Source organism: Onychostoma macrolepis, chromosome 02 (assembly GCF_012432095.1).
Source record: "Onychostoma macrolepis isolate SWU-2019 chromosome 02, ASM1243209v1, whole genome shotgun sequence".
NCBI lineage: Eukaryota > Metazoa > Chordata > Actinopteri > Cypriniformes > Cyprinidae > Onychostoma > Onychostoma macrolepis.
In genome coordinates this window covers 9,445,625-9,471,637 of record NC_081156.1, presented here as the reverse complement: position 1 = coordinate 9,471,637, position 26,013 = coordinate 9,445,625, and the positions used below count along the sequence as shown (strand labels likewise).

Here is a 26,013-nt window from a genome sequence, read left to right as displayed (position 1 = left end):
CATGTCATTCCAGACAGACTGGATGATGATCAGATCAGATCAAATCTGGAGCACTGGCTGTTGTCAGACAAAAATCTCACTGGATTATTACAATTAATGGCAAAATGAATGTTTGGAAATGTAAACTGATATTTCCACCTGACACACTACAATAAAATATAGTAGAACTGGCTTAAAACCACTTTTTGGTGAAAACACTAATGTGATTTTTGCACAGTACTGTATTCATTCACAATGTAAGGTTCCTACTGTATACTAGGACTATACATGTGCTATTTATGTTCTATAAGGGACAAGCAATGCCATTTTTGTCATATGACAAAGGCCGCTAATGTGTGGTATATACAGTGTGCTGATGGTATTTTTTAATGTGCAACAAATACAAGCTGAAAAGTATTATTGAGCAACCAATTCAATGAACACAGTAAGAAACCATCCTGAACTGTTTTCTAATGAAACAAAGACCTTTAAATCTTCTTTAAATTAAATAACAATAAATACAAATTAAGACTAAAAAACTAATTAAAATTACAAAAAAAAGTATGTTTTCTAATTCATATTTTGTAAAATGTTTGCTAGTGACCGGAGGTGTGTGATAGTATATATTGTGTTGTTGTTGTTAAATGAATACCTATGAATATTGTTGAAAATTTGACATCTCAGTAAGTGTAAATCACATTTATTTCTTAAGGTGTCAACGTCTGTTAAAAAAAATTACGACATGATGCACAGACTACAACCACAGACATAAAACGAAAGAATACTCAAGTATCATCAGCAAATCCTGACACGGCTTAGTGATTTATTGCAGAACAAGTTCATATTGCATATTAGCATAATTTAATGGTGGATATGATGAAAAAGCTGTCAGCAAACAACAACAACATAAAATGATTTTTTAAGATGATGAAAATGAAAATGTTTTGAGATTAACATATTGAAAGGTTCAGATCCCCAATACGAGCCAAGGGCTGAATGTAAGTGATAGTGGCAGTGAAGCAGTTGTTTAAAACCCCAATCAAAGTTCCAACAGACAATAACACATGCTTCATTTTATTACTTTATAATTGTTATTAAAATATCAGAACAGTTGTATACTATTGGGGCAGTTTAGATATATATTTTGAGTTGCTGATTGGTGAAACATTCAAGGGTTAAACGGATCTGATAATCTGAAGATAACACTAAGAAAACTCCTTCATGAATCGCATGTGGAACATCTTCAGCCTTTGCAGAGCATCTTCCATTATGTTCTCCTGAGTTGCCACAAAAAGCCTGAGAAACAATAAGAACTGGTTTTCACAGAGAATCAATGAGATGCTCTGGAGATGCAGTTAAGATGGGTTAATGTTTAGTTTATTTGAATGGCTGTTGTAAGACTAACTGGCTGTAATTGACAAATTCACATTTTCCAGCATGATTTAGAGTGTTTTGTATGAGGTTACCATTCACATACATGCAGTAACTGACAACAGTAGCAGTGCACAAACCTGATGTGATAGCTGTCCTTTCGCTGTCCGTATTCACAGCCCGGCCTCACATGCAGACCGGTTTCCTCCAGCAAATGCAAACAGTACAGCATGTCTGGTTCCATCTGTCTTTTCTATGAGAAAACAACTTTTTAACTGTAGTAAAACATGAAGAGAAAACATCAGAACTACAGTCTGATTACTGCATTATAGTACTGCCAGCTAATGAGATTCTTTCACTGCTGAGATTCTGGTTAATTAGGTATTAATTAGGCAGAGTTTATGGCCCTGACTGAAGACACTGTAATTGATCATAGATCTTGTGAATCGAGCTTTCTGTTCCGCTAGTAGTCTTACTCAATCACATTCAGCCGTATTGACAGACAGAAAGACCTGATCATATGCAAGACAAAGTATGTGAACATTATGGGAGTACCTGCATTTCTGCAGTTATAATTCCTATAATGTGGTCTGATATTGATCACAACTATAGACAATCACTATCTGACTGAACATATACCACAAACTGTTGTACATTCAAACGGTTATTGAAGACATTGAGTAATCATTCACTGTAGAGACTGGAGAAAGTAACTGAACCCTTAAATTATTATCCTGTAGAGCAGAGGTGCTCAATCCAGTTTCCTCAATGCCTTCCAAAGTTTAGCTCCAACCCTAATCAAAATCATGATTTTCATGAACACTCGATAATTATAAACAGGAATGAGCAGATCCTGTAGTAGATCCCCCCTTTAGCAGCAACATCCTCCACCACACGTTTTTTGTAGCTTCTTATGACTTGCACAACATATTTCGGACCTTTCTTCACTATAGATCTGTTTCAGTTCAGGACATCGGTCATGCCACAACATCCCGATTGGGGCAAGATAAGGTTTCTGACGTCACCATTACATAACACATCATTTCAAGCCATCCTTTGCTTGAGTGACTTTATTGGCGTTGATGTTTCCATAAAGAAACTTTAACATCCATGGAATCTTTAGATTCCGCAAAAGGTTATTTTTAGTTTTAAAGAGTTCAGATTATTCAAATATTCTTCGCACCAAGACAAAACAGTCCTTTAAGAACCATTCACAGAAAGGTTATTTGGGGAACCCAAAATGTTTTTTATTTAGCCTCTCATAAGCTTGAAGTCATGGATATCTGCTCTGGTGCTAAATATCAACAGCACTTTTAATTCAGTCATTTACAGGTTGGTGTAATACACCGAATACACACCTTGGCCCATTGTATTGCCTTCGGAGGGAAGTGTAGACAGGGGAAGACAAAAAACCCAGCCTTCAGCGGCTGGCAGCTGATCCCTGGCAGCTCAGCAAAGACCTCCTGAATCCGACCAGTGTTTTTAACTATCATATTTTTAATGGACTGGACCTCCTGATAGAAAAGATTAATTTAGTCAAATTCAAAATCAAGAAGCTATGATAGACCCATAATTGGATTCGACTAATATTTTTTACTGATACTTTTATCAGTTCTTTTACAGTATATCAGGTCTACCGATACATGTGATCAATTGGTAAGTCTCTAAAAGATGTCATTCAGTTGCAACCATTACATCTGTCTGTCATTTCCTAGTAATCTTGAACCACTTGGTGGGGTGATTAAAATGTGTTTTATTATATATTCTATAAGTCAGGCTACATTTATTAGGGTAAAAACAATCTGCTTTCTCAATAAAGCTATTACTATTGGTTTCAGTTGCTATATTTTATCAGTGTGACTTAGCAGTGTGCCAAGCTTAATCATTGAACAATAATTTGATATAACAAAGAAAAAATGTTTGCCCTGATCTGTTTGTCAACTATGTTATGGACAAACTGTATGGGCTGGCATGTAACAATTCACTGTTTTGATTTATAATTTCAACTATTCTAGATGCTGTAAGAAAAAAGGTGATTCTGTAAGTATATTATAAGAAAATTAAAGTGTTTTTGACCTAAGATGCACGTAAACCTATTGTAAGAGTCTTTAAAATACCATAATGGGGCACTTTAATTACTAATATAGAGCATACCAACCTCAGAGAAGGTGGGGAACGAAGGATCACCGGATTTTGGAGGATCTGCCATGAGGTCAAGTGCAATTTGTCCAACAACAGGTGGGCAGGACCTAGTGGATAAAAGTCTACGACCGTATTCCTTCACCGCAGGGTCGAGATTCACCAGCTCCACGTAGCCTCCACGAAGTCCACACCTGGTTGCAAAGAACGGTCAAGAAGAGGACTAACACAGATTTGCTGTAATTTACTTCATTTGATGATTTAATAAAAGTGCAAGGTCAAACCCACTGGTCCACTCCCATTATTAATTTAATTTGAATTCAGAGTAATTTTAATATGGGGAATGATATGGTTTAATTACATTTATAGAGAAATCAAGTAAGAATTTCATTTATTCAATTTATTTATTTAAAGGGTTCAAAAGTTATGACCATTTGAAAAGAGAATTTTTGAACTGGTGGTGGCGCTATAAAGTTTGTCCAAGAGACCCTTAAAGTTGGTGAGATTACTATTCAGGACCACCATTATAAGTCTGCCAAATTTCTTCATTTTCCTGTGTATGGTTCATATAACTGCAACTGACTCCCATTGTGGAAGAAAACCAACAGATGCAACAGGGGCCCCTTATAACATTCAGAAACACAAGTACTCACTCTCCCATGAAGCTCTTAGAGAGAGAATTGAAGGAGGCCAGTTCCACAGTGCTGGAAATAGTAGAGCCCATTTCTGATAACACCTTCTTATAGGAATAAAACTCAGTATCATCTCCATAAACCAAGCTCTGACACACCTGAAGAAAAACAAATGACCGAACATGTTAAGGGAAAGTTCTAGAGCAGGAGTTTCCAATCCTGCTCCTTCAGGACCACTTCAGGAGATTAGCTTCAACATACCTGTCTGGAATTTCCTAATGATCATGAAGACCTTGATTAGCTGGTTTAGATGCGATTAATTAATCCTCCTATCACATCAAAACCCTTCACATTCCTGGGTCAGTCTTAACCCAGGGAAACGTGAGCTCATGAGGCCTAGTCCACACGTACATGTGTATTTTTTAAACAGTTTTTCCTCTTTTGTTAAAAAAAAAAAAAAAAAAAAGTCTCATCCACATGAAAATGCAAAACACGTTATGAGGCACTGTCAAGAGCATGCCAAACCAACAGGGGGTAATATAATTCTAACCGTAAAGCCATGTTGGCCAATCAGAAGCCTGCAAAGAGCGCACACTCCGACGTCATAAGCCAAAATCTCCGGTTTCACTGACTACATGACAACACTGTAACCAGAGTTTCTGAACATCTTCACCCTTTCAGGAGTTTTCAAAAAAAGTTCAGTTTCAGTGACCTGAGACGGCGTTTGCGAGTGGACGAACGGCCAAACAGCATAAAAAAAGCTGCGGATTTGAAAATACCTGTGTTTGTGTGGACAGGACTTTAAACAGTCAAATTTTTTCTCAAATAAATCTAAATGCATTTCATCAGTAATATGTTTCCGTGTTTCCGATGTTGTAATTCTGCTCCGCTGGGGTCAGTTTATTCGAATAATAAGCGCAAGGCTGGAGGCGTGGAGGCTCACCATACTGCTGAGACAGCACGGCCCCAACCCCTGTGGTGGAGGCGTCCACTTCCACCACGAATGGTACATGGGGGTCAGGATGGCGAAGGATGGGGGCTGTGCTGAACACGGTTTTGAGGCTCTTGAAGGCTTCATGGGCGCTGGGATCAAAGGACAGGGACTTGGGCTTTCCTCTGAGCAGGGTGGTGAGCGGGGCTGTGAGCAGACTGAAGTTCTTGATGAACCGGCAATAGAAATTGGCAAATCCAAGGAATCTTTGGAGTTCCTTAACTGATTGGGGGGTTGGCCATTCGGAGAATGCAGTTACCTTCCCCTGGTCCATCTGGATTCCCTCCTCTCCAATGATGTAACCGAGGAACTGTACCGTGGGGCGATGGAACTCGCATTTCTCTAGCTTGAGGTACAGATGATGTTGCCCGAGTTTCTGGAGGACCTGCGCAACTTGAAGGCGATGGTCGGCCAGGTTCTGGGAGTATATCAGAATGTTATCGATGTAGACTATAACACAGTGATTGAGGAACTCCCGGAACACCTCGTTCATAAATTTTTGGAATACTGAAGAAGCGATAGCAAGGCCATACAGCATCACAAGTTATTCGTAGTGACCGGAGGGAGTAATGAAGGCTGTCTTCCACTCGTCGCCCTCCCGGATACGAACGAGGTTGTAGGCGCTGCGCAGGTCCAGCTTAGAGAAGATGCGGGCCCCACGGAGTTCCTCGAGAGCGGCCGGGACCAGGGGAAGTGGATAGGGGAGCTTGACAGTCTGAGAATTCAGAGCTCGATAATCAATACATGGCCTCAAGCCCCCATCCTTCTTACCCACGAAGAAGCTTGATGCCACTGGAGAACTGGATGGCCGGATGTATCCCTGTTTAAGAGTCTCCTTGATGTACTCCTCCATAGCCTTGCGCTCCGGGATGGACAGTGGATATACTCTACCCTTAGGGAGTTTAAATCCAGGCAGCAGATCTATGGCACAGTCCCATGGTCGATGTGGTGGTAACTGCGTGGCTGCCTGTTTGCTGAAGACATCCTTGAACGCCCTATAATCAGATGGGATCGTGGGAATTTTGTCTAACTCGGGACTCTCAATCAGCGTGGAGGTGACCTGAGCATTGGGTGACTTGAGGGGAGGTCGTGGAACTCCCTTGAGACAGTGTTGCTGACACCATTCGCTCCAGCGAATTACCTCACTTGAATCCCATCTGATTTCTGGAGAGTGGAGTATAAGCCAGGGGCGTCCCAGGATGATATCCACTGTTGAACCCTCCAGTACCAGAAATTTGATCTCCTCCTCGTGTAGATTTCCGATCTTGAGCTTCATCGGGGGAGCTTCGAACCTTACATACCCACGTCCTAGCGGTTTTCCATTGATGGTTTTGACTCGGAGCTCCCGGGCACGCCGTTGGAGGGACAGGCATAGGCGACTTGCAAGGGCTTGGGAGAGGAAGTTGCCCGAGGAGCCTGAGTCGACCAGGGCAGAGGCTGAAACGGATTGGGCTGGAGTGAATAGTTGTACCGTGATCACAGAAAGCTTGGAGATTAGAGGGTCTATTTGAAGTGTACTCACCACTGGGGGTCTGATGGGACAGGATTGGATGAGGTGATCGGCGGAAGCACAGTAGAGACACAGGCCTGATGTTAATCGGCGTACACGTTCTCGGCTGGTGAGACGGGCTGTGTCTACTTGCATGGGTTCTGGTACTGGAGGACTGGTGGTGGGTGAGACCGGCTGGTGAGCGGTTTCGGGAGTGTCGCAGGCTGACAGGCGTTAGGAGATTCGGTTGGCTCTTTGCATAAAACCTTCTAGTCCCAGAGAATCATCGTATATCGCCATCTGCTTACGAATAGTGGATTCTAACCCTTGACGATAAGCGCTGATGAGCGCAGCCTCATTCCACCCACTAGAAGCCGCCAGAGTGCGGAACTGCAGTGTGTATCCGTGAGTAGAGGAAGTGCCCTGACGCAGGCGCAATAGCTGATCCGACACAGAGAACGCTCCAGTTGAAGATCCAAACACTTCCTTGAAATGATGAGTAAACGCTTCATAGGAGTTAATTATGGCAGTATTGGCATCCCATATGGCTCTAGCCCATATCAATGCTCGACCGGAGAGAAGGGAAATTAAGAAGGCTACCTTGGAGCGCTCGGTGGGAAATTTTTGTGGTTGCATCTCGAGGTATAGCGCCATCTGAAGTAGGAAGCCGCCACACTCAGCCGAATCACCCGCATAGGCAGCCAGCAGTGCCATGGGACTGGCAGAGGCAGATTGGGGAGGTGGTGGTGGCAGACGTGAAGCCCGAAGAGTGTTGACCAGCTCCTCCAGTATCTCCGAGGGTGATGAAGGCCGGGGATCCATGCTGGTGATGGTGTTGGTCCGGTCTTCTGTCACAAACAGAGACGTAAACCAAAGGTGAGTGAAAGACAAGTATGTTTTAATTGACAGAAACGGGATATGGAGCTAGGTGAGAATCTTGGGTGAGTAATTTGGTGAATGAGAGAGTCCAATGGGTCTTTGTGGAGAGTGACTTAATCCTCTGTTTTCAGGGTGATAGCAGATCAGGAACCAGGAAGCTTGGAAATCCATCGCGGGGAATCGTAGGAGAGATTGGCGAGAAAGTTTGCGAGACAACAGGTAAGTAATCACACAGGTTAGTATGTGGCGAGTCAGGTTACTGTTCTGATGGTGAACCGTAGACCAGACGATGAATGTTAGATAGTGTGGGTGCTTTATGGGAGTGCTGATGAGGGTGAGCAGGTGCAGGTGATTAGAACTCAGGTGACTGTGATCTGGTGATTGCTGCTGATGACGGTGACTGTGACTCTCTGACAGTGCTGTAGTTCAGATATAATTTATTTGTTATATCAGTTGCATCTTTTGTCATTTTTATAGTGTATTTGTGTGTGCATATTCAAATTTAGATAAATAAATGAATGAATGAATGAATAAATAAATAAATAAATAAATAAAAATAAATAAAAATATAAAATTTGTCTTAAAAGTGTGCATGAGATACAAGAAAGAGTCTAAATGTATGTTGATGTTGTTTTTTTAAACCACTATAATTTCATATGTAAATCCACAGTTCACTTTCAAAAGGTGTAACAATTTAGTTTTAATGGTTATGTATCTTATTATTATTATTATTATCTTAAATAGATGAATGAATGATGTGTGTGTTCATAGTCTTAATCATTTTGCAAAGTTTTTCCCCCATACTAAACTGAACACCCCTGATCTAGAGCTTTAGAAAGATTTGTGTTTTATTTACAGATAGCAACATTACCTGAGATAAACTCACCTCATCAGCCAGTATGAAGAGCCTTTCTTCTGCAGCGAAGCAGATTACTTCTTCTATGGATTTCCTACTCTGTATGTGACCTAATATTCAAAGCAACATTCATTCATCCATACATAAATCCAAGAAGCTAATTTCCTTGTGTGACGACCCCTGCTGTTGCTTTTGGAGAGTTGCTTTTTGGTACCTGAGCCCACTAATTGCCTCAATTAGCAGTCAACTGGAAACACCTGTGACCATGCCTTAGACGCTGCTTAAGAGAACACCAACTGAGCCAGGAGGGAGAGACTTGGAGAGAGACTTGTTTGGATTTTGTGTTGGACGTTGCTTGCGACGTATTTTGTTACTTTCTGCACTTACATTTTATCTTCAACATTGTATTACACTTTCAACCATGCATCTTGCTTTACACACTGACTTAACTGATGACTACAGGGATACTGTTATTCTCTTTAATTACTTTCATTATATTTAATGTTGTTTGATTTTCAGTTAAATAAACATTACTTTTGAGCTTATACTTTGGTTTACGTGTGTCCCTTGTTTTTGTTGCTTCCCTTGAGCCAAGGGTCGTAACAAATTGGGGGCTCGTCCTTGCCTAGGTTATTTGGTTGCGTAAAATTTTTGGATGCTTATAGTTTGATTGGACACACGAAAATTTATCAATCGAAGTCAATTTGTTCACCATGTGAAATCACCAGTTGGTAAGTACACGTGCAATATTGTTTTTTGAACTTGAGTTTTCTCTGATAGGTATAGCGGCATGTTTCTTTTGAGACGTGTCGGATTTGTTATTTTTGTGTAGTGTTGTGGTGAAAGTGGGTAGTAGTAATTATCTCGGGGGCACATCCGTGGTGTTGAAGGCGTCGCTGGTTTGACCAGTTGCGTTTTTCACCCAGCGGGCTGTAGTGCATAAATACCCCCCACCGGTAACCGCATGAAGACTAGGGTTGAATTAGGTAGAGGTATTGGGATGGTAGGTAGAGGGAAAACTCTCGTTATTTTGATTGCACAGTGTTAAATTGTTCTGGTGATTTTTAGCATGGCTGATATTGAGGAGTTTGTTAGTTCACCTTCTCATGAATTTTTGAATGAGTGTACTAAAGAGCAATTAAGTATTGCTGAGCGTTATAAAATTGTGATCAAAGATAAGAAGCTCAAAGAAAATGTTAAAGTGGCTTTGAAAATTCAGTTGATTGAAAAAGGTTTCTTAGACACTGAAATGGAGGAAAATGTACCGGTTGCATCTGATTTTAAAAGTCCTTTGTCTTTTGAACAGCAAAAAGAGCTGCTACTTCTACAAATGGACCATGAGAAGTTAAAACTGCGTTCTGAACAAGGTAAAATGGAATTAGAAAAGGCAAAATTGGATTTGGAGTGTCTCAAGTTTGAGCTGATGAAGGAAGGTAAGCTTTCTAGTTTTGGTCAGGAACCGAATGTGTCTTTTTCGATCACTTCAAATCTAAAACTTGTTCCAAAATTCAATGAGGAAGATCCTGATATTTTTTTTACTCTGTTTGAACGCATGGCAGAATTAAGAAATTGGTCAGATGATAATCGTGTTGCACTGCTACAGTGTGTGTTAACTGGGAAAGCACAAGTAGCGTTTTCTTCATTGTCGGTTGATAGTTGTAAAGATTATGATAGTTAAATCTGTCATTCTAAAAGCATATGAATGCGTACCCGAAGCATACAGACAGCGCTTTCGATTGCAGGAAAAAGACGAGTTGCAAACAAATTTGGAATTTGTGCGTGATCTGAGAAAGCACTTTAATCAATTTGTTACGACCCTTGGCTCAAGGGAAGCAACAAAAACAAGGGACACACGTAAACCAAAGTATAAGCTCAAAAGTAATGTTTATTTAACTGAAAATCAAACAACATTAAATATAATGAAAGTAATTAAAGAGAATAACAGTATCCCTGTAGTCATCAGTTAAGTCAGTGTGTAAAGCAAGATGCATGGTTGAAAGTGTAATACAATGTTGAAGATAAAATGTAAGTGCAGAAAGTAACAAAATACGTCGCAAGCAACGTCCAACACAAAATCCAAACAAGTCTCTCTCCAAGTCTCTCCCTCCTGGCTCAGTTGGTGTTCTCTTAAGCAGCGTCTAAGGCATGGTCACAGGTGTTTCCAGTTGACTGCTAATTGAGGCAATTAGTGGGCTCAGGTACCAAAAAGCAACTCTCCAAAAGCAACAGCAGGGGTCGTCACACCTTGTTTTCAATATTAGACACCGAATGTATTTTATTTTTATAGGTGCACTTCAAAACACTTAAGAGAGGGCAAGGGAGGGGCAGCTGAGTTCTGGACCAACTGAGGTTTGTGAAAAAGTTTAAAATATACACCAAAGAGGAGAGCATTACAATAATCAATATATGAAGTGATCAAGGCATGTGCAAGAACGCCACTACTAGTAGATGTAAGACATAAAGATGACTGCTATTCCCTAGATGGAATTATATACAAACTGAGTGATATTATTAATGTGTGCTTCAAATGATAAGCTACAATAAAGATGACACCCAAAGTCTTGTCCTGAGAAGACGGAGAAACTATGGAGTTGACAAAAGTCAATGAAAAAACTGTCAGATTTTGTCAAATTGCATTTAGTACCAACCTCTGTTTTTATCACCCTTTAATTAAAAAAAAAACAATTACAGGAGAACCATGATTTTACTTCATCTAAACAGTCCAAAAGAGAGGATGTGGGAGAATGTAATTGACCTATCGGTAAGCCCCTCCCCTCGAACGCAGACTATCCAATGGCAGTCGAGTATCAGTTGCACGGGGAGCGGAACTCGGACATCTTTAGGTTTCAGCGCCATAGAGAAACATTGGAAGATCTGAAGCTCGCATAGGTTTTATGGGGTTTATGCTTCAAAAATGGAAAAACGATGTGCCTGGGGTACTTGTAACACTGATTCCAGGTATCCTGAGAGGATGGGCAATATCATTTATTTTATTACATTTCCTGAATCCAAACAAAACAGAGCAAAATGTTTTCATCTGCTCAAGCAGAACGTTAATGTTATCTTGTGCTTTAGCAATGTATCTCTGGCTAAAACTAGCTAACGTTAAAGTTAGTGAGTCCATGCTAACGTACAACCTAAATAGCGGACTGTTCTCGCGTCTTGTACAGTATAGGTCAAAAACACATAAATGAAGGTCTACATTTCAGTGCCTCTCCATATTAAACTGGTTAAATGTACATTAATTTAATTGTACCCAGCGATACATGAACAGCGTTGATCCTGCATGTTGTCATCCTCGATCATGATGACCGACCGTAATATGAGACTTCTCCCACTTGCATTGTGATCTGTAAATCCTCGCTTCGAGTTACCCACCGTATTTATTTTTAAATATTTTATAAATCCCTCCATGGAATATTTTATTCCCATTTGGTGGCCTTCTGTGTCTAAAATTGTTCAAAAACATGGTGGGACAAGGTTTTCACTGCAGCTGTCATTGTAAGACAGTGAGCAACTCCGTTTGTTTGTCCGAGGGAGCAACGGTAACTAAGGGGGGCGGGGCTTACCGATAGGTCAATTAGGTTTAGAGAACAAGTAGATCTGGGTGTCCTCCCTATAGTAAAGAAAATGAATTCTAAATTTCACAAAAATTATCACCACATAGTAGAAGGTAAACAATAAAAAAGAGGGCCCAGGATAGAGCCCTGAGGAATACCACTGGTAATGGCTGAGGAATATGACCTAAAAAATAGCTTCAGTAGAAGCTAATCACTTTATGAGACTTTTATGAGAAATAGAACCAAAGATCACATGCAAATTAAGTAGAATGAGTTTAGTTAAGAGTCCAGAGTCAGCCGCCATCAAAAGATGATTAATAAATTTTACCATTGCACATCAGTGCATTGAAATGGAAGAAAACCAGATTGAAATAATCAAATAATCAAACAGATTATTATTGAAAAGGTCAGTATGGACCTGAGCTTAAGCAGTCTTCTTTAATAGTAAAAAAAAAAAAAAGGTAAGTTAGAAATTGGTTGAAAATTAGCAAAGCTATTAGGGCCAGCACCAGGTGTCTTTAAACTTGGAATTATTACAGCACTCTTAAGAGGTGAAGGGATAATAACAATGGTAAGAGAAGAATGTACAGTATAATGTCTGTTTTTAGACAAGATAAAGAAGGTAAATTGGCTTTAACCAAGTGAAATTGCACAGATTTCTCAGAATAATAGGGATATTATTATCTATTACTGTACCTGTTGGATTCCCTGGGTTGCAGATATAAAGTGCGACTGGATTGCAGGTATTTCTGCCTGTATGAAGTGCCTTGCGAAGCTCCTCCACCTGCAGCGTCCAGCCCTGCTCCTCACACAAATAGTACGGTATGATAGCAGCTCCCTGTTTTTCCAGAGCAAGAGTAAATGAAGCATATGTGGGTACAGGTATGAGCACACCAGTCCGACACGAGTCCTCGCTACGAATCAGCAGCTTCAGCATAATCTACAGAGAAAAAATTTACTCAGACTGGAATGAAGTGCCACATACCGTATCAAATTATACATTTTCAAAGGAAAGTATTAGTCTGTGAAAATTGATGCATTTGCTTTTAAGTTTTAAAAATAAGGAAAAAGCCTGACAATAAATTATATTTGTTGACTGAACCATGAGAGCAGTCTGTGAGCCAGAATTGATGAAGAAGTTGTTGGGTGAAGAAGGAACTCCTCCATCTCTCCTGGTAATGAACTGAGACACGCAGTGTTTAATTTTGGCTAATCCACTTGAATCTGTATATGAGCCTGAAGAGATTTTCACCACATGAGTATCACATACACATGAACGGATTCAACATTAAATTCAATTGATTCATATACGATAATGAATATTTGTATGAGTGTTGGCGGTAACCCATTATTTTTTAATTTACAACAAAATGTCCTCGATGATCCAATTCAACCATACTAATAAGCAAAAAAATAATAAAATAAGCAATAATAATAATAATAATAATAATAATAATTATTATTATTATTACTGAAGTGTATTGAACTTTTTTCTCCTGTGTCTTATTCTTCATGCAATCCAGAATGGCTGAAACATATTCATTTCATTTTTAGTATAAAAGCGCTTTTACATTTGCCAAAAATAAAGCTTCTTTTTTTCATAATAAAAACAAACAAGCCAGGTCAGCCCAGATAAGAAAAAATAACACAAAAACATGAAAACATTTTTTTTTTTTTTACGGTGTAAGGTGCTTAAATTTCTGAAAACAGTAAGCTATGCCAGTATATTTACTGTGCAGGGACAAAAGCTCACCTACGCTTCCACCTTCACATTCTCTAAGGAGACTTTGGGCCCTTTGTTTAACATCTAATGGCAGACTGTCATCCTCCAAAAGGGCTGGATAGACGCAAGCAGCAAGGACCTGCAAATAAAAGTAATTAGAGTTTGACCAATAGCCTATTGACTTTTATAAATGATACCAGTACTGATTATTTGCATGTTTGTGTGCCTGATAACTGATATACAAAACCAATATTTATTGTTTTACTTCTGTTTTTGACACAATGATAACAACAGCACTGAACTGAACACAGTGTTTTATTTATAATACTTTTGTCAATATTGTAATTTCTGTAATTTCACTCCCTCCTCATTCATATACAAAATGTATCTTATTTCTTCATCAATAAGTAGAGGGGTCTGAAAGAATGCTGGAAATAAACTAACAATACACCAAAGCTTTGAGCAAGTAAACAAACAGGTAACAAAACAAATATAAAACAATGCTAACACATTAATATATACATACACACATTCATATATACTTTAAACCACTTGAATATAAAAAGTACTCCCAGTTGTAACTTTTCATTTATAACAGCAACAACATACACACACACATATTGTTACGGAGCCAACGAGACGAGAGACATGCGGATCCATGTGCGAGCTTTTATTTGCAAAGGCATGGTCAGGAAACAAGCAAGGGTCAAACAATGACCAACTACAAGAAACGTCTGACCTCTGTGACTGACAACAAGGGTTTTTCCACCAAGTACTAAGTCATGCTTTGCGAAGGGGACAAAGACTTATTTCACTCATTAAAATGCAAATCAATTTATAACTTTTTTGAAATGCATTTTTCTAGATTTTTTTGTTGTTATTCTGTCTCTCACTGTCCAAATAAACCTACCATTAAAATTATAGACTGATCACTTTGTCAAGTGTATGCACTACTTGCTTTATGCAAGCACCTTTGGATAAATCACTATACAGGATTTACCCTATTATAATTTATCGACATGGATTGAAACAACAAACAGCCACCCACAAATAGTCTATAAACAAAGCATCAGGCTGTCTTTGAGTTCACATGAACAATGGTTACTCGTCAGGCTACAAAAGAATACCATAATTCCTCCGTTCAATCTCCACTGCTGGCTGTTCCAGTTTAATGGGAGAGAGGAGCAAGAGGGTTTAGGATCGTGATCGGCCTCTGACGAGCTGTTACCACCACCATCTTCAGCCAGAGAGGACTTTATTTCTTCAGCTTCTTCTTGCGTTGTCATACTGGCAGGAGCTGTGCTAACAGGGCTTGCAGCAGGTGAATCGGTCGTGCTATTAACGTCATCACTACACAATTTCTTAGTAAAACCAAAATTAATTAAACTGCCTTTTGCTCTTTCATTCTTTCATTCTTTCATTCATCATGCATGAATGAATGATATTTTTGTAATTTTACACATAATAATCCAAGGCCATAACCATGTCTTGAACAATGGGGGGGACCAATTTATATTTATATATATATATATATATATATACAGTGACCTCCAAATGTATTGGAACAGTGAAGACAACATTGCTCTGTTGGCTGTGGAGTCAAGACATTTGCAAATATGACGAAAAGATGAATGTGAGACAAAAATACAGAATGTCACATTTTATTATTAGCCGTTTCAACACATATGTTTTACCAAATAAAAAGAACAACACTTTTAGAGTTCATCCCACTCATTGATGTGAGCATAAGTATTGGGACAGTTGAACATAAGGCAGATATAAAAGATTAAAAGCTATTATTTAGTTGCAGATCCCTTGCGCACAATCACAGCAGTGAGTCTGTGACCCATAGACATCACCAGACTCTTGGTCTCATCCTTTCAAATACTTTCCCCAGCCTTTAATGCAGCCAATTCCAATTGTTGCTTGTTTTGGGGAGTTTCTGCCTTTACTTTACTTGACTTTACTGCTGAAATTCATGTTCAATCGGATTTAAATCTGGAGATTGACTTGGGCAATCTAAGACTTTCCATTTCTTTGCCCTTATAAATTCCTTGAACTGGCAGGGTGTTTTGGTCATTGTCCTATTGCAATATGAAGCACTTCCCAATGAATCTGGTGGCATTTTCTTGAATATTGGTTGGCAAGATGGTTTTGTACCCTTCTAAATTCATTCTGCTACTGCAGTGTTTCTCAACCCTGGTCCTGGGCGCCCCCCAACACTGCACATTTTGTGTGTCTCCCTAATCAAACACACCTGATTTAACTCATGAGCTCATTAGAAGAAACTCCAGGACCTGAAATGGGTGTATCAGATAAGGGAGACATACAAAATGTGCAGTGTTGGGGGGTGCCCAGGACCAGGGTTGAGAAACACTATGCTACTGTCATCATACATTAAGTCATCAGTAAAGTTGAGAGGGTCTGTTCCAGAGACAGCCATGCATGCCCATGCCATGACACCACCTCCACCATGCTTTACAGATGAGGCTGTATGCTTGGGATCATTGCAGTTCCCTTTTTTTCTCCACATTTTTGGTTTCCCATCACTTCGATAAAGCTTCATCTTTGTCTCATCGGTCCATAAACACAGTTCCAAAACTCTTCTGGCTCACCTTTGTGCTTTTTTGCAAACTCTAATCTTGCCTTTCTATTTCTGGAGCTGGTTAGAGGTTTGTATCTTGCTGTGTAGCATCTGTAATTCTATGTCAAAGTCTCCTGAGGACAGTAGATTGTCAGAGCATCACCCCAGCTTTCTGGAAGTTGTTGGTGATTTTACAGACATGTCTTTTAGGATTCATTTTCACAGCTTTTATGATTTGTCTGTCATCAATTACTGTTGTTTTCTCAGGTAGTTGTTGGTTGCTGGTGATTTCCAAACTCTTGATTTCTCCATGCCCTTTGTTTTTGCTAGAGCTATAATTGACTTCCTCTTTTCTTTTAGCATCCAAATTGCTTGCTTTTCTCTCAAAGTCAGCTCCCTTATCTTCATCCTGGTTTGTGTGTGTCATCATTGAATGCAAGATTCAGAATACAGAAGTAATGGATATAACTGATACGACACATTCCCTGCTTTTAATATCTGAAGAATTAATGCAACAGGACACAGCTGATCACTTAGAAAGACCGGTGAGGCAACTGTTCCAACACTTATGCTCACATCAGATAGAGGGATGAACTCTAAAAGTGCTGAACTTCTTAGCTGGTAAAACATCTGTGTGTTGAATCACCCAATAATAAAATGTGACATTCTGTAGTTTTGTCTCATATTCATCTTTTAATCATATTTGTAAACGTCTTGACTCCACAGCCAACAGAGCAATTTTGTCTTTACTGTTCCAATACTTTTGGAGGACAGTGTATATATATATATATATATATATATATATATATATATATACATATATAGGCTATGCTTTAATTGGCGCACGCATACACACGCATTATTACTCGCACACAGAAACTTTTCAACACTACCCCGCGACTTTTATTGTAATAAAATAGTTTCCATACTGAATCGCTACATTATATATTTCTCAGCAACGACGTGTTTTTGAAGTAGGACTAAATTCACAGTTTCATCGTTTGTAGGGACAGACAAACAGATAATTAACACATGCACATTTCCTCTCTCTCTCTCTCTTAAAATGGGCATATTTGAGAAAAAAAGTCGAGCAGTTAGCTTCACTGAATACAACTGTCGGTAATTTAACATTTATATCGTAAAACAGTTGACTAAACATTAAATGATTTGCAGCTTCCATCCTACCTCGCTCAATCTTTCATCGTTTTCAATCTTTGCGGCGCGCTCAGCATCTGTGAACGCTAAACCCCGCCTACTTTGATTGTATTGGCCAGTTCAATTATTTTGACATTGACGAGCACTGTTAGCCCGCTGTGGCAGAGCAGATTGCAAATGTTACTTTTAAAGCTTTTTTCTCATCTTAACAAGATACTGGAGCTGGAGATGTTCAGTGTGACGTCTGTACTGGAAGAAAACACAAAGCTGTCAAGTCCTGTCTGGTGTGTCTGAACTCTTACTGTCAGAATCACCTCGAACAACATGAGAGTTTGTTTAAAGGAAAGAGACACAATCTGACTGAAGCCACTGGACGACTGCAGGAGATGATCTGCCAGAAACATGAGAAGCTTCTAGAGGTTTTCTGTCGGACTGATCAGAAATGTATGTGTGTGCTGTGTATGGATGAACATAAAAACCACGACACTGTATCAGCTGCAGCACAGAGGACAGAGAAACAGGTATTTAACACTAGACACTGATGAAATATTGCTGACACTCGTTTCATATGTGTTTATATCAGCACCATATTAACAGCTTACAGCATTCACACTGCACACGACAGCAGAAATGAACAGCAGCTGCAAGAAGAGATTCACTGTTTATCAACACAATCTTTTATAAAATAGGCCTTAAGAAACACAAAATAATGGAGTGAACTATTCACTTGTTCTTTGACAAAATATATACTTCTATCAGTAAAAATGCAGGTAAAATGTAGTTACAGACACAGAAACAGTGTGAAGCTCTAAGTCGGTGTTAGTTTCACTTTTATGACAGTTTCACTCTGTGAAACAGGCCTTAATCTTCATGTTAATTAATGTACTATCATTTTAAATGATCAATCATCCCTTCTGGAGTTTTAATATACAACTGATAGTTATCAGTTCCACTTTTCCTGGATTCATCTGTTCATGTGATGATTTAGTGGCAGTAGTTTTCTGTGAGATTCACTATCATGTGTTTGTCCTGCAGAAGCAGCTGAAGGAGACACAGAAGACGTTCCAGCAGAGAATCCAGCAGAGAGAGAAAGATCTCCAGCAGCTGAGAGAGGCTGTGGAGTCTCAGAAGGTGAGTCTGGAGAAGAAGAGAAGTTTGTCTCAGTCTCAGTTCAGACTCACTGAAGCCTGAATCACTGTGTGTCCTAACAGCGCTCTGCACAGACAGCAGTGGAGGACAGTGAGAGGACCTTTACTGAGCTCATCCGCTCCATTGAGAGAAGCTGCTCTGAGCTGATACGGCTGATCAGAGATCAGGAAAAGCAAGCAGTGAGTCGAGCTGAAGGACGACTGGAGCGACTGGAGCAGGAGATCAATGATCTGAGGAGGAGAGACGCTGAGCTGGAGCAGCTTTCACACACACAGGATCACATCCAGTTCCTGCAGGTAACACACATCTAGAAGAACAGGGTCATAGTGGACTTGAGCAGATCCTGCTGTGACACCAGACTCACAGAGAAACATTTCATGAGTGTGTTATTATATAATCATCAGTCAGACTCTCATCATCTTCTTTTGAAAGAGATGTCACTTATTAGCTCTAAGCTCTGGAAATCTTGCTCAGATGGGTCTCATATCAAAACTTCTCTTTCCCTTTAAATCAGTTGTATAAGCTGCGTTCTGCTACTCCATACGATCGGTCTATCCTTGCTTTACAGCACAATTCACTGTCATTCAGCAGCACCACTCTTCAACACAGATTCATTCATTTGTTTGACTCTCAATTTTGGGATTTTATTTATTAAAATTGCTTCCCGCTCTTAGGTTTTGTTTTGGAAAATTGCAGAAACAAGACAAAAATCATCCAAACTATTTTCTAGAAAGTTCACATATAGTGTAAGCAGCAAATACTAGAATCTGTCGCTCTAATGTGATATAATGAATATGAGAATAATGAAGCTGATGCTGTGAAAGTGCTGGATTGAGTTAGTAAAGATAAATCAAGTCAAATCTGATGTTGGTGCAGGCTATTGGGTGAAGTGTGGATCTGATGAGTTTTGATTTCTGTTTTCTGTAGAGTTTCCAGTCTCTCTCAGCTCCTCCTGAATCTACAGACGTAAATGATGATCTCTTCAGTTCTCTCGTCTCTTTTGATGATCTGAGAGAATCTGCCCATCAGCTGAGAGACAAACTGGAGGATTTCTGCAAAGAGGAGCTCAAGAAGATCTCAGACAGAGGTAAAGTCCTGGAGATTCATCTGCTCTCAGAAACCAGTCCATCATCATCTCATATTATGGAGAACATCATATTAGAAATGTGTTAGGAATGGATGCAGGATCATGAGAATCACACTGTTCATGTCTGTTGATTTCCACAGTCACATTCACCAACATTGTTCCCAGGACCAGGAACCACTTCCTACAATGTAAGTCAGTAAGAAAACAAGCAGAAAAACTCACTGAGTGTGTTCATGTTCTTCTGTAGAAGCTGAAAGAAGAGTTTATAATTGATGATGTAAATGATGATTTGCACAGATATCTGGTCATCTGTACTGAGACACTGATGATACACTGAATATGAAGAGTTCAGATACATGAAAAGATCAAACAGATTCATAATTCCTGATTCTGATGTGTTTTATCTCCATCAGATTCCCATCAGCTCACTCTGGATCTGAACACAGCATATAAACCCCTCTGTCTGACTGAGAGAAACAGAGCGATTACTTACACTGGCAGAGATCAGCTATATCCTGAGTCTGGACTGTGTTGATGTGTTTGAGCAGGTGTTGTGTAGAGAGAGTGTGTGTGGACGCTGTTACTGGGAGCTGCAGTGGAACAGAGATTATGGTGTGTTTATATCAGTGTCGTATAAGAGCATCAGCAGGAAGGAACGGGGTGATGAGTGTGTGTTTGGACGTAATGATCAGTCCTGGAGTTTGATCTGCTCTCCATCCAGTTACTCATTCAGACACAATAAGAGAGTGACTGATCTCCCTGTAGAGTCTATCATCAGTAGAATAGGAGTGTTTGTGGATCACAGAGCAGGAACTCTGTCCTTCTACAGCGTCTCTGACACAATGAGCCTCATCCACACAGTCCAGACCACATTCACTCAGCCGCTCTATCCTGGGTTTAGAGTTGGTTCTGGATCATCAGTGAAACTGTGTTGATGAATCAGAATAGACTGATGAGAGATTCTACCCATAATGCTTTGAGCTGCATGATAAATCAGTAACAGTGAGATGTTATTGAGTCTCTTCTTTTCTCTTCATTACATTAATACTGCAGCTGAACTTCTGTCAGTGAAATAACATGAGTCAGAATAATGATCACTGTTTAGTTAATCTCATACCGACCTACAGGCAGAAACTGAAATCAGCTAAACCTGTATTAAGCACTGTAAAAAGATGGACTAATGAAGCAGAGTGGGATTTACAAGCCTTTTTCTCTCTCACTGATTGGAGTGTTTTTGAAGCTGCTGCCACCAATCTTGACGAGCTCACAGAGTCTGTAACATCATATATCAGTTTCTGTGAAGATATGTGCATTCCTACCAGGACTCATTTAACTTACAACAACGACAGACCATGGTTCACTGCAAAACTCAGCCAGCTCCGTCAGGCCAAAGAAGATGCTCGCAGGAACGGGGACAGAGTCTTGTATAAACAGGCCAAATACACACTGGAAAAGGAGATCAGAGTGGCAAAGATAAATTATTACGAAAAGCTACGGATTCAGTTCTCTTCTAGTGACACGGCTTCAGTGTGGAAAGGTCTGAAAGACATCATCAATTACAAGACACCATCCTCCAGCACTGTGGAGAATCAACAACTGGCAGACGATCTGAATGAGTTTTATTGCAGGTTTGAAAAAACACCATTCACACCTCCTGCTGCCCCCGTCTCCCCCACACCTGCAATTCAGTTCAGTGAAGATGACGTGCGCCAGTTCTTCAGAAAGAACAAGAGAAGAAAGGCACCAGGCCCAGACGGTGTGACACAAGCCTGTCTGAAAATTTGCGCTGACCAGCTGGACCCCATCTTCACACAGATCTTCAACAGATCACTGGAGCTGTGCGAAGTCCCCTCATGCTTCAAACGCTCCACCATCATCCCCGTCCCAAAAAAAACCAAAATTACTGGACTTAATGACTACAGACCTGTGGCTCTAACATCTGTGGCCATGAAATCATTTGAAAGACTAGTTTTGGCTTATCTGAAGGACATCACTGGACCCTTACTGGACCCCCTGCAGTTTGTCTACAGAGCAAACAGGTCTGTGAATGAAGCAGTCAATATGGGACTGCATTATGTTTTGCAGCATCTGGACAGACCAGTGACTTATGTGAGGATCCTGTTTGTAGACTTCAGCTCTGCTTTTAACACCATCATCCCATCACTTCTCCAGCCCAAATTAACTCAGCTCTCCGTGCCCACCTCCGTCTGTCAGTGGATCACCATCTCCCTGACAGACAGGCACCAGCTAGTGAGGCTGGGAAAATTCTCATCCAGCACTCAACGATCAGCACTGGAGCTCCTCAGGGCTGTGTTCTCTCCTCACTGTTTTCTACCTCTATACCAATGTCTGCATCTCTAAAGACCCCTCTGTCAAGCTCCTAAAGTTTGCAGACGACTGCACACTCATCGGCCTCATTCAGGACGGTGATGTGTCTGCTTACAGACAGAAGGTTAAGGAGCTGGCTGTCTGGTGCAGTCTTAACAACCTGGAGCTTAACAAGCTCAAAACAGTGGAAATGATCGTGGACTTCAGGAGAAACCCCCCTGTTCTCCCCCCACTCACCATCATGAACAGCACCGTGGCTGCAGTGAAGTCATTCAGATTCCTGGGCACCACAATCTCCCAGGACCTGAAGTGGGACAATCACATTGAGTCCATTGTGAAAAAGGCCCAGCAGAGGCTGTACTTCCTTCGCCAGCTGAGGAAGTTCAACCTGCCACAGGAGCTGCTGAAACAGTTCTACTCCGCCATCATTGAATCCATCCTCTGCACTCCTATAACTGTCTGGTTCAGCTCAGCTACCAAATCTGACCTCAGAAGACTACAGAGGGTAGTCTGTACTGCTGAGTGAATCATTGGTACAACCCTCCCTACTCTCCAAGAACTGTACTCATCCAGAGTGAGCAAAAGGGCTAAGAAAATCACTCTGGACTGCTCACATCCAGCACACTCCCTCTTTGAGCTGTTGCCGTCTGGTCGATGCTACAGAGCTCTGAGCACCAGAACGACCAGCACAGGAACAGTTTCTTCCCTCAGACAATCCATCTCATGAACACCTGACAATAAACGCGGAACACACAACACTATAATACATTATTTATTTAACACACATACTTATTTACATTTCAAATTTGCACATATCATAACTGTACATACATAATTGTCTATATTATATATTGTGTTTTTTGCTATTTTGTACATTGTCTATTTTGTATATTTGTATATTATTCATTTTGTTCTTTTTTTTTATCTGTGTCTTGTCGCTGTCATTCTGTCACACTGTGGAGCTTCTGTCACTAAAACAAATTCCTCGTATGTGTAAACATACCTGGCAATAAAGCTCATTCTGATTCTGATAAATGTAATAAATCCTCATATAGACAGTAAGAGCAGTGTGTGTGAGTCCTGCTGAGTGACCATGTGTTCCTGTGCTTTTCTCAACCTACATTTGTGTTAATTAAAATGATTAATTTAGTTAATCGTATTAATAATAATGATTAATAATTTATATTTTCATTTTTAATAAGTTATTTTAATGATTTTTTCCTGTTATACAGGTGCATCTCAATAAATTACAATGTCGTGGAAAAGTTCATTTATTTCAGTAATTCAACTCAAATTGTGAAACTCGTGTATTAAATAAATTCAGTGCACACAGACTGAAGTAGTTTAAGTCTTTGGTTCTTTTAATTGTGATGATTTTGGCTCACATTTAACAAAAACCCACCAATTCACTATCTCAACAAATTAGAATACTTCATAAAAACATTTTTTTGTGAATTGTTGGCCTTCTAGAAAGTATGTTCATTTACTGTATATGTACTCAATACTTGGTAGGGGCTCCTTTTGCTTTAATTACTGCCTCAATTCGGTGTGGCATGGAGGTGATCAGTTTGTGGCACTGCTGAGGTGGTCTGGAAGCCCAGGTTTCTTTGACAGTGGACTTCAGCTCATCTGCATTTTTTGGTCTCTTGTTTCTCATTTTCCTCTTGACAATACCCCATAGATTCTCTATGGGGTTCAGGTCTGGTGCGTTTGCTGGCCAGTCAAGCACACCAACACCATGGTCATTTAACCAACTTTTGGTGCTTTTGGCAGTGTGGGCAGGTGCCAAATCCTGCTGGAAAATGAAATCAGCATCTTCAAAAAGCTGGTCAGCAGAAGGAAGCATGAAGTGCTCCAAAATTTCTTGGTAAACGGATGCAGTGACTTTGGTTTTCAAAAAACACAATGGACGAACACCAGCAGATGACATTGCACCCCAAATCATCACAGACTGTGGAAACTTAACACTGGACTTCAAGCAACTTGGGCTATGAGCTTCTCCACCCTTCCTCCAGACTCTAGGAGCTTGGTTTCCAAATGAAATACAAAACTTGCTCTCATCTGAAAAGAGGACTTTGGATCACCGGGCAACAGTCCAGTTCTTCTTCTCCTTAGCCCAGGTAAGATGCCTCTGACGTTGTCTGTGGTTCAGGAGTGGCTTAACAAGAGGAATACGACAACTGTTGCCAAATTCCTTGACACGTCTGTGTGTGGTGGCTCTTGATGCCTTGACCCCAGCCTCAGTCCATTCCTTGTGAAGTTCACCCAAATTCTTGAATCGATTTTGCTTGACAATCCTCATAAGGCTGTGGTTCTCTCGGTTGGTTGTGCATCTTTTTCTTCTACACTTTTTCCTTCCACTCAACTTTCTGTTAACATGCTTGGATACAGCACTCTGTGAACAGCCAGCTTCTTTGGCAATGAATGTTTGTGGCTTACCCTCCTTGTGAAGGGTGTCAATGATTGTCTTCTGGACAACTGTCAGATCAGCAGTCTTCCCCATGATTGTGTAGCCTAGTGAACCAAACTGAGAGACCATTTTGAAAGCTCAGGAAACCTTTGCTGGTGTTTTGAATTGATTAGCTGATTGGCATGTCACCATATTCTAATTCAAAGACTTAAACTACTTCAGTATGTGTGCATTGCATTTATGTAATACACAAATTTCACAATTTGAGTTGAATTGCTGAAATAAATTAACTTTTCCACGACATTCTAATTTATTGAGATGCACCTGTATCTGTTCTCTGATATAAATAAATCTTCTACCCACTTGACGAACAAAGGTGATGGGTTTTATTCCTCCTCTGTGCAGATCTCCAGAAGACAAATCAAGCACCTCATTATAGTTTCTTCTCTCACCCTAAAATCAGTTGAAATAAAAATCAGACGAGTCATAAAAGAAATTAATGTTTCCCTGTGTAACCATAAAATCAGACTACTGCTTAAAAAATGAGATTCAAGATAGGAGTCAGCTGGTTATCTAATTCCAATATGATACAAAAGTGAACAAAAATGGCAGTAAATTCAAACACAACAAAGTGACAAGTTTTTCAGAAATGAGGGCATAACACAATCTATCCGTGTTGCCATCTGTCTAATTTCAATTTAGTGTTAGACAAGTTTGCACCAAAATACCATATTAATGTCATAAAAGAATAAAAGTTGATAAACTATCATCAAAGTAATACCACACCTGTTGTATTTCAGCTGTGATCTGTGCTGCATATCTTGATAAAACATCAGTCCCAGAGAGAAAATTGTTCATCACCAGCGGGCTGATCTCTTTCAGGAAGGACATGGTTTATCAGCGTTAGGATTTTGAATTGTGTGTATTTTCTATGTTGTCTAATTCACTCTGTTAGATAGTCAACTTTCCTCCTTTGTCTGATGGCTTCTATTCCTGGAACAATGTAATGCAAGATCTTCACAGTTATTCCTTATGCGTTTAATTATTAAACCTGAATCTTTGTCTTATGGGGACTTTGCTTATAAGACCAAAGTCCCAAGAGTGGGTCGGGCTCCTTGACATATTAACAAAGACATTTTGGGATTAATAGATGACTATTCCCTGCGCAACTTCTCACCACAGGAGAAGAAAGAAAATCATCTACAGTATTAACATCACATTTGGAATAGTGTCTGAAATAAACATTTCAGGATTTTTTTTTTAATTCTGGACAAAGAAAAATAAGTCTAATAGTAAGTCAGGTAAGTAAGTAATACACTATATGGACAAAAGTATAGGAACACTTGACTGTAACACCAACAAGGACTTTAATGACATCTAATTCTAAATACATAGACATTAATATGGAGTTGGTCCCTCTTTGCAGCAATAACAGCTTCTACTCTGCTCTACTCTATATTTTCCTCTTAAGATTTTGGAACGTTTCTGTGGGATTCTTTGCTTATTTATCCAGTAGAGCATTTGTGAGATCAGGCACTGATGTTTGATGAGAAGGTCTGATTTATTCCAGTTCATCCCGCAGCTGTTGGATGGGTTTACAGTCAGGACTCTGTGTTCTTCCACACCAGACTCATCCAGATATATATTTATGGACCTTGCTTTGTGCACTGAGGCACAGTCA

General features: G+C 39.9%; 1 protein-coding gene across 4 annotated transcripts; it reads right to left on the bottom strand.

The window, feature by feature from the left end:
- Positions 1 to 769: 769 nt before the first annotated feature.
- Positions 770 to 25,346, bottom strand: LOC131522871 (alanine aminotransferase 2-like). 4 transcript variants are annotated; one of them, XM_058748713.1, is made up of 11 exons: positions 25,119 to 25,333; positions 24,696 to 24,785; positions 13,650 to 13,758; positions 12,999 to 13,132; positions 12,593 to 12,836; positions 8,367 to 8,446; positions 4,143 to 4,279; positions 3,509 to 3,683; positions 2,709 to 2,864; positions 1,491 to 1,603; positions 770 to 1,275 (listed from the first exon to the last, which is right to left on the bottom strand). In XM_058748713.1, the coding sequence occupies exons 1-11, from the start codon at positions 25,221 to 25,223 to the stop codon at positions 1,185 to 1,187; spliced, it is 1,434 nt and encodes a 477-aa protein (XP_058604696.1). In that variant the 5' UTR covers positions 25,224 to 25,333; the 3' UTR covers positions 770 to 1,184. The 4 variants fall into 4 exon arrangements, 2 of the variants coding, with proteins under 2 accessions (XP_058604696.1, XP_058604706.1); XR_009266663.1 differs by lacking the exons at positions 770 to 1,275; positions 1,491 to 1,603; positions 2,709 to 2,864; ... (1 more) ...; positions 4,143 to 4,279; positions 8,367 to 8,446 and adding exons at positions 4,570 to 6,564; positions 6,635 to 7,449 and having other exon boundaries at positions 25,119 to 25,346; XR_009266664.1 differs by lacking the exons at positions 770 to 1,275; positions 1,491 to 1,603; positions 2,709 to 2,864; ... (1 more) ...; positions 4,143 to 4,279; positions 8,367 to 8,446 and adding exons at positions 4,570 to 6,549; positions 6,635 to 7,449 and having other exon boundaries at positions 25,119 to 25,346.
- Between the last annotated feature and the right edge of the window lie 667 nt (positions 25,347 to 26,013).

What these genes read in the sequence shown, in the direction of transcription:
- LOC131522871 (XM_058748713.1), bottom strand. Translation starts at nt 25,223, where the DNA reads ATGTCCTTCCTGAAAGAGATCAGCCCGCTGGTGATGAACAATTTTCTC. An exon ending in TCACAGCTGAAATACAACAG is followed by an intron (nt 24,786 to 25,118) that starts GTGTGGTATTAC and finishes AACTGATTTTAG; the next exon opens with GGTGAGAGAAGAAACTATAA. An exon ending in GCTCACAGACTGCTCTCATG is followed by an intron (nt 12,837 to 12,998) that starts GTTCAGTCAACA and finishes TTTTCTCTGTAG; the next exon opens with ATTATGCTGAAGCTGCTGAT.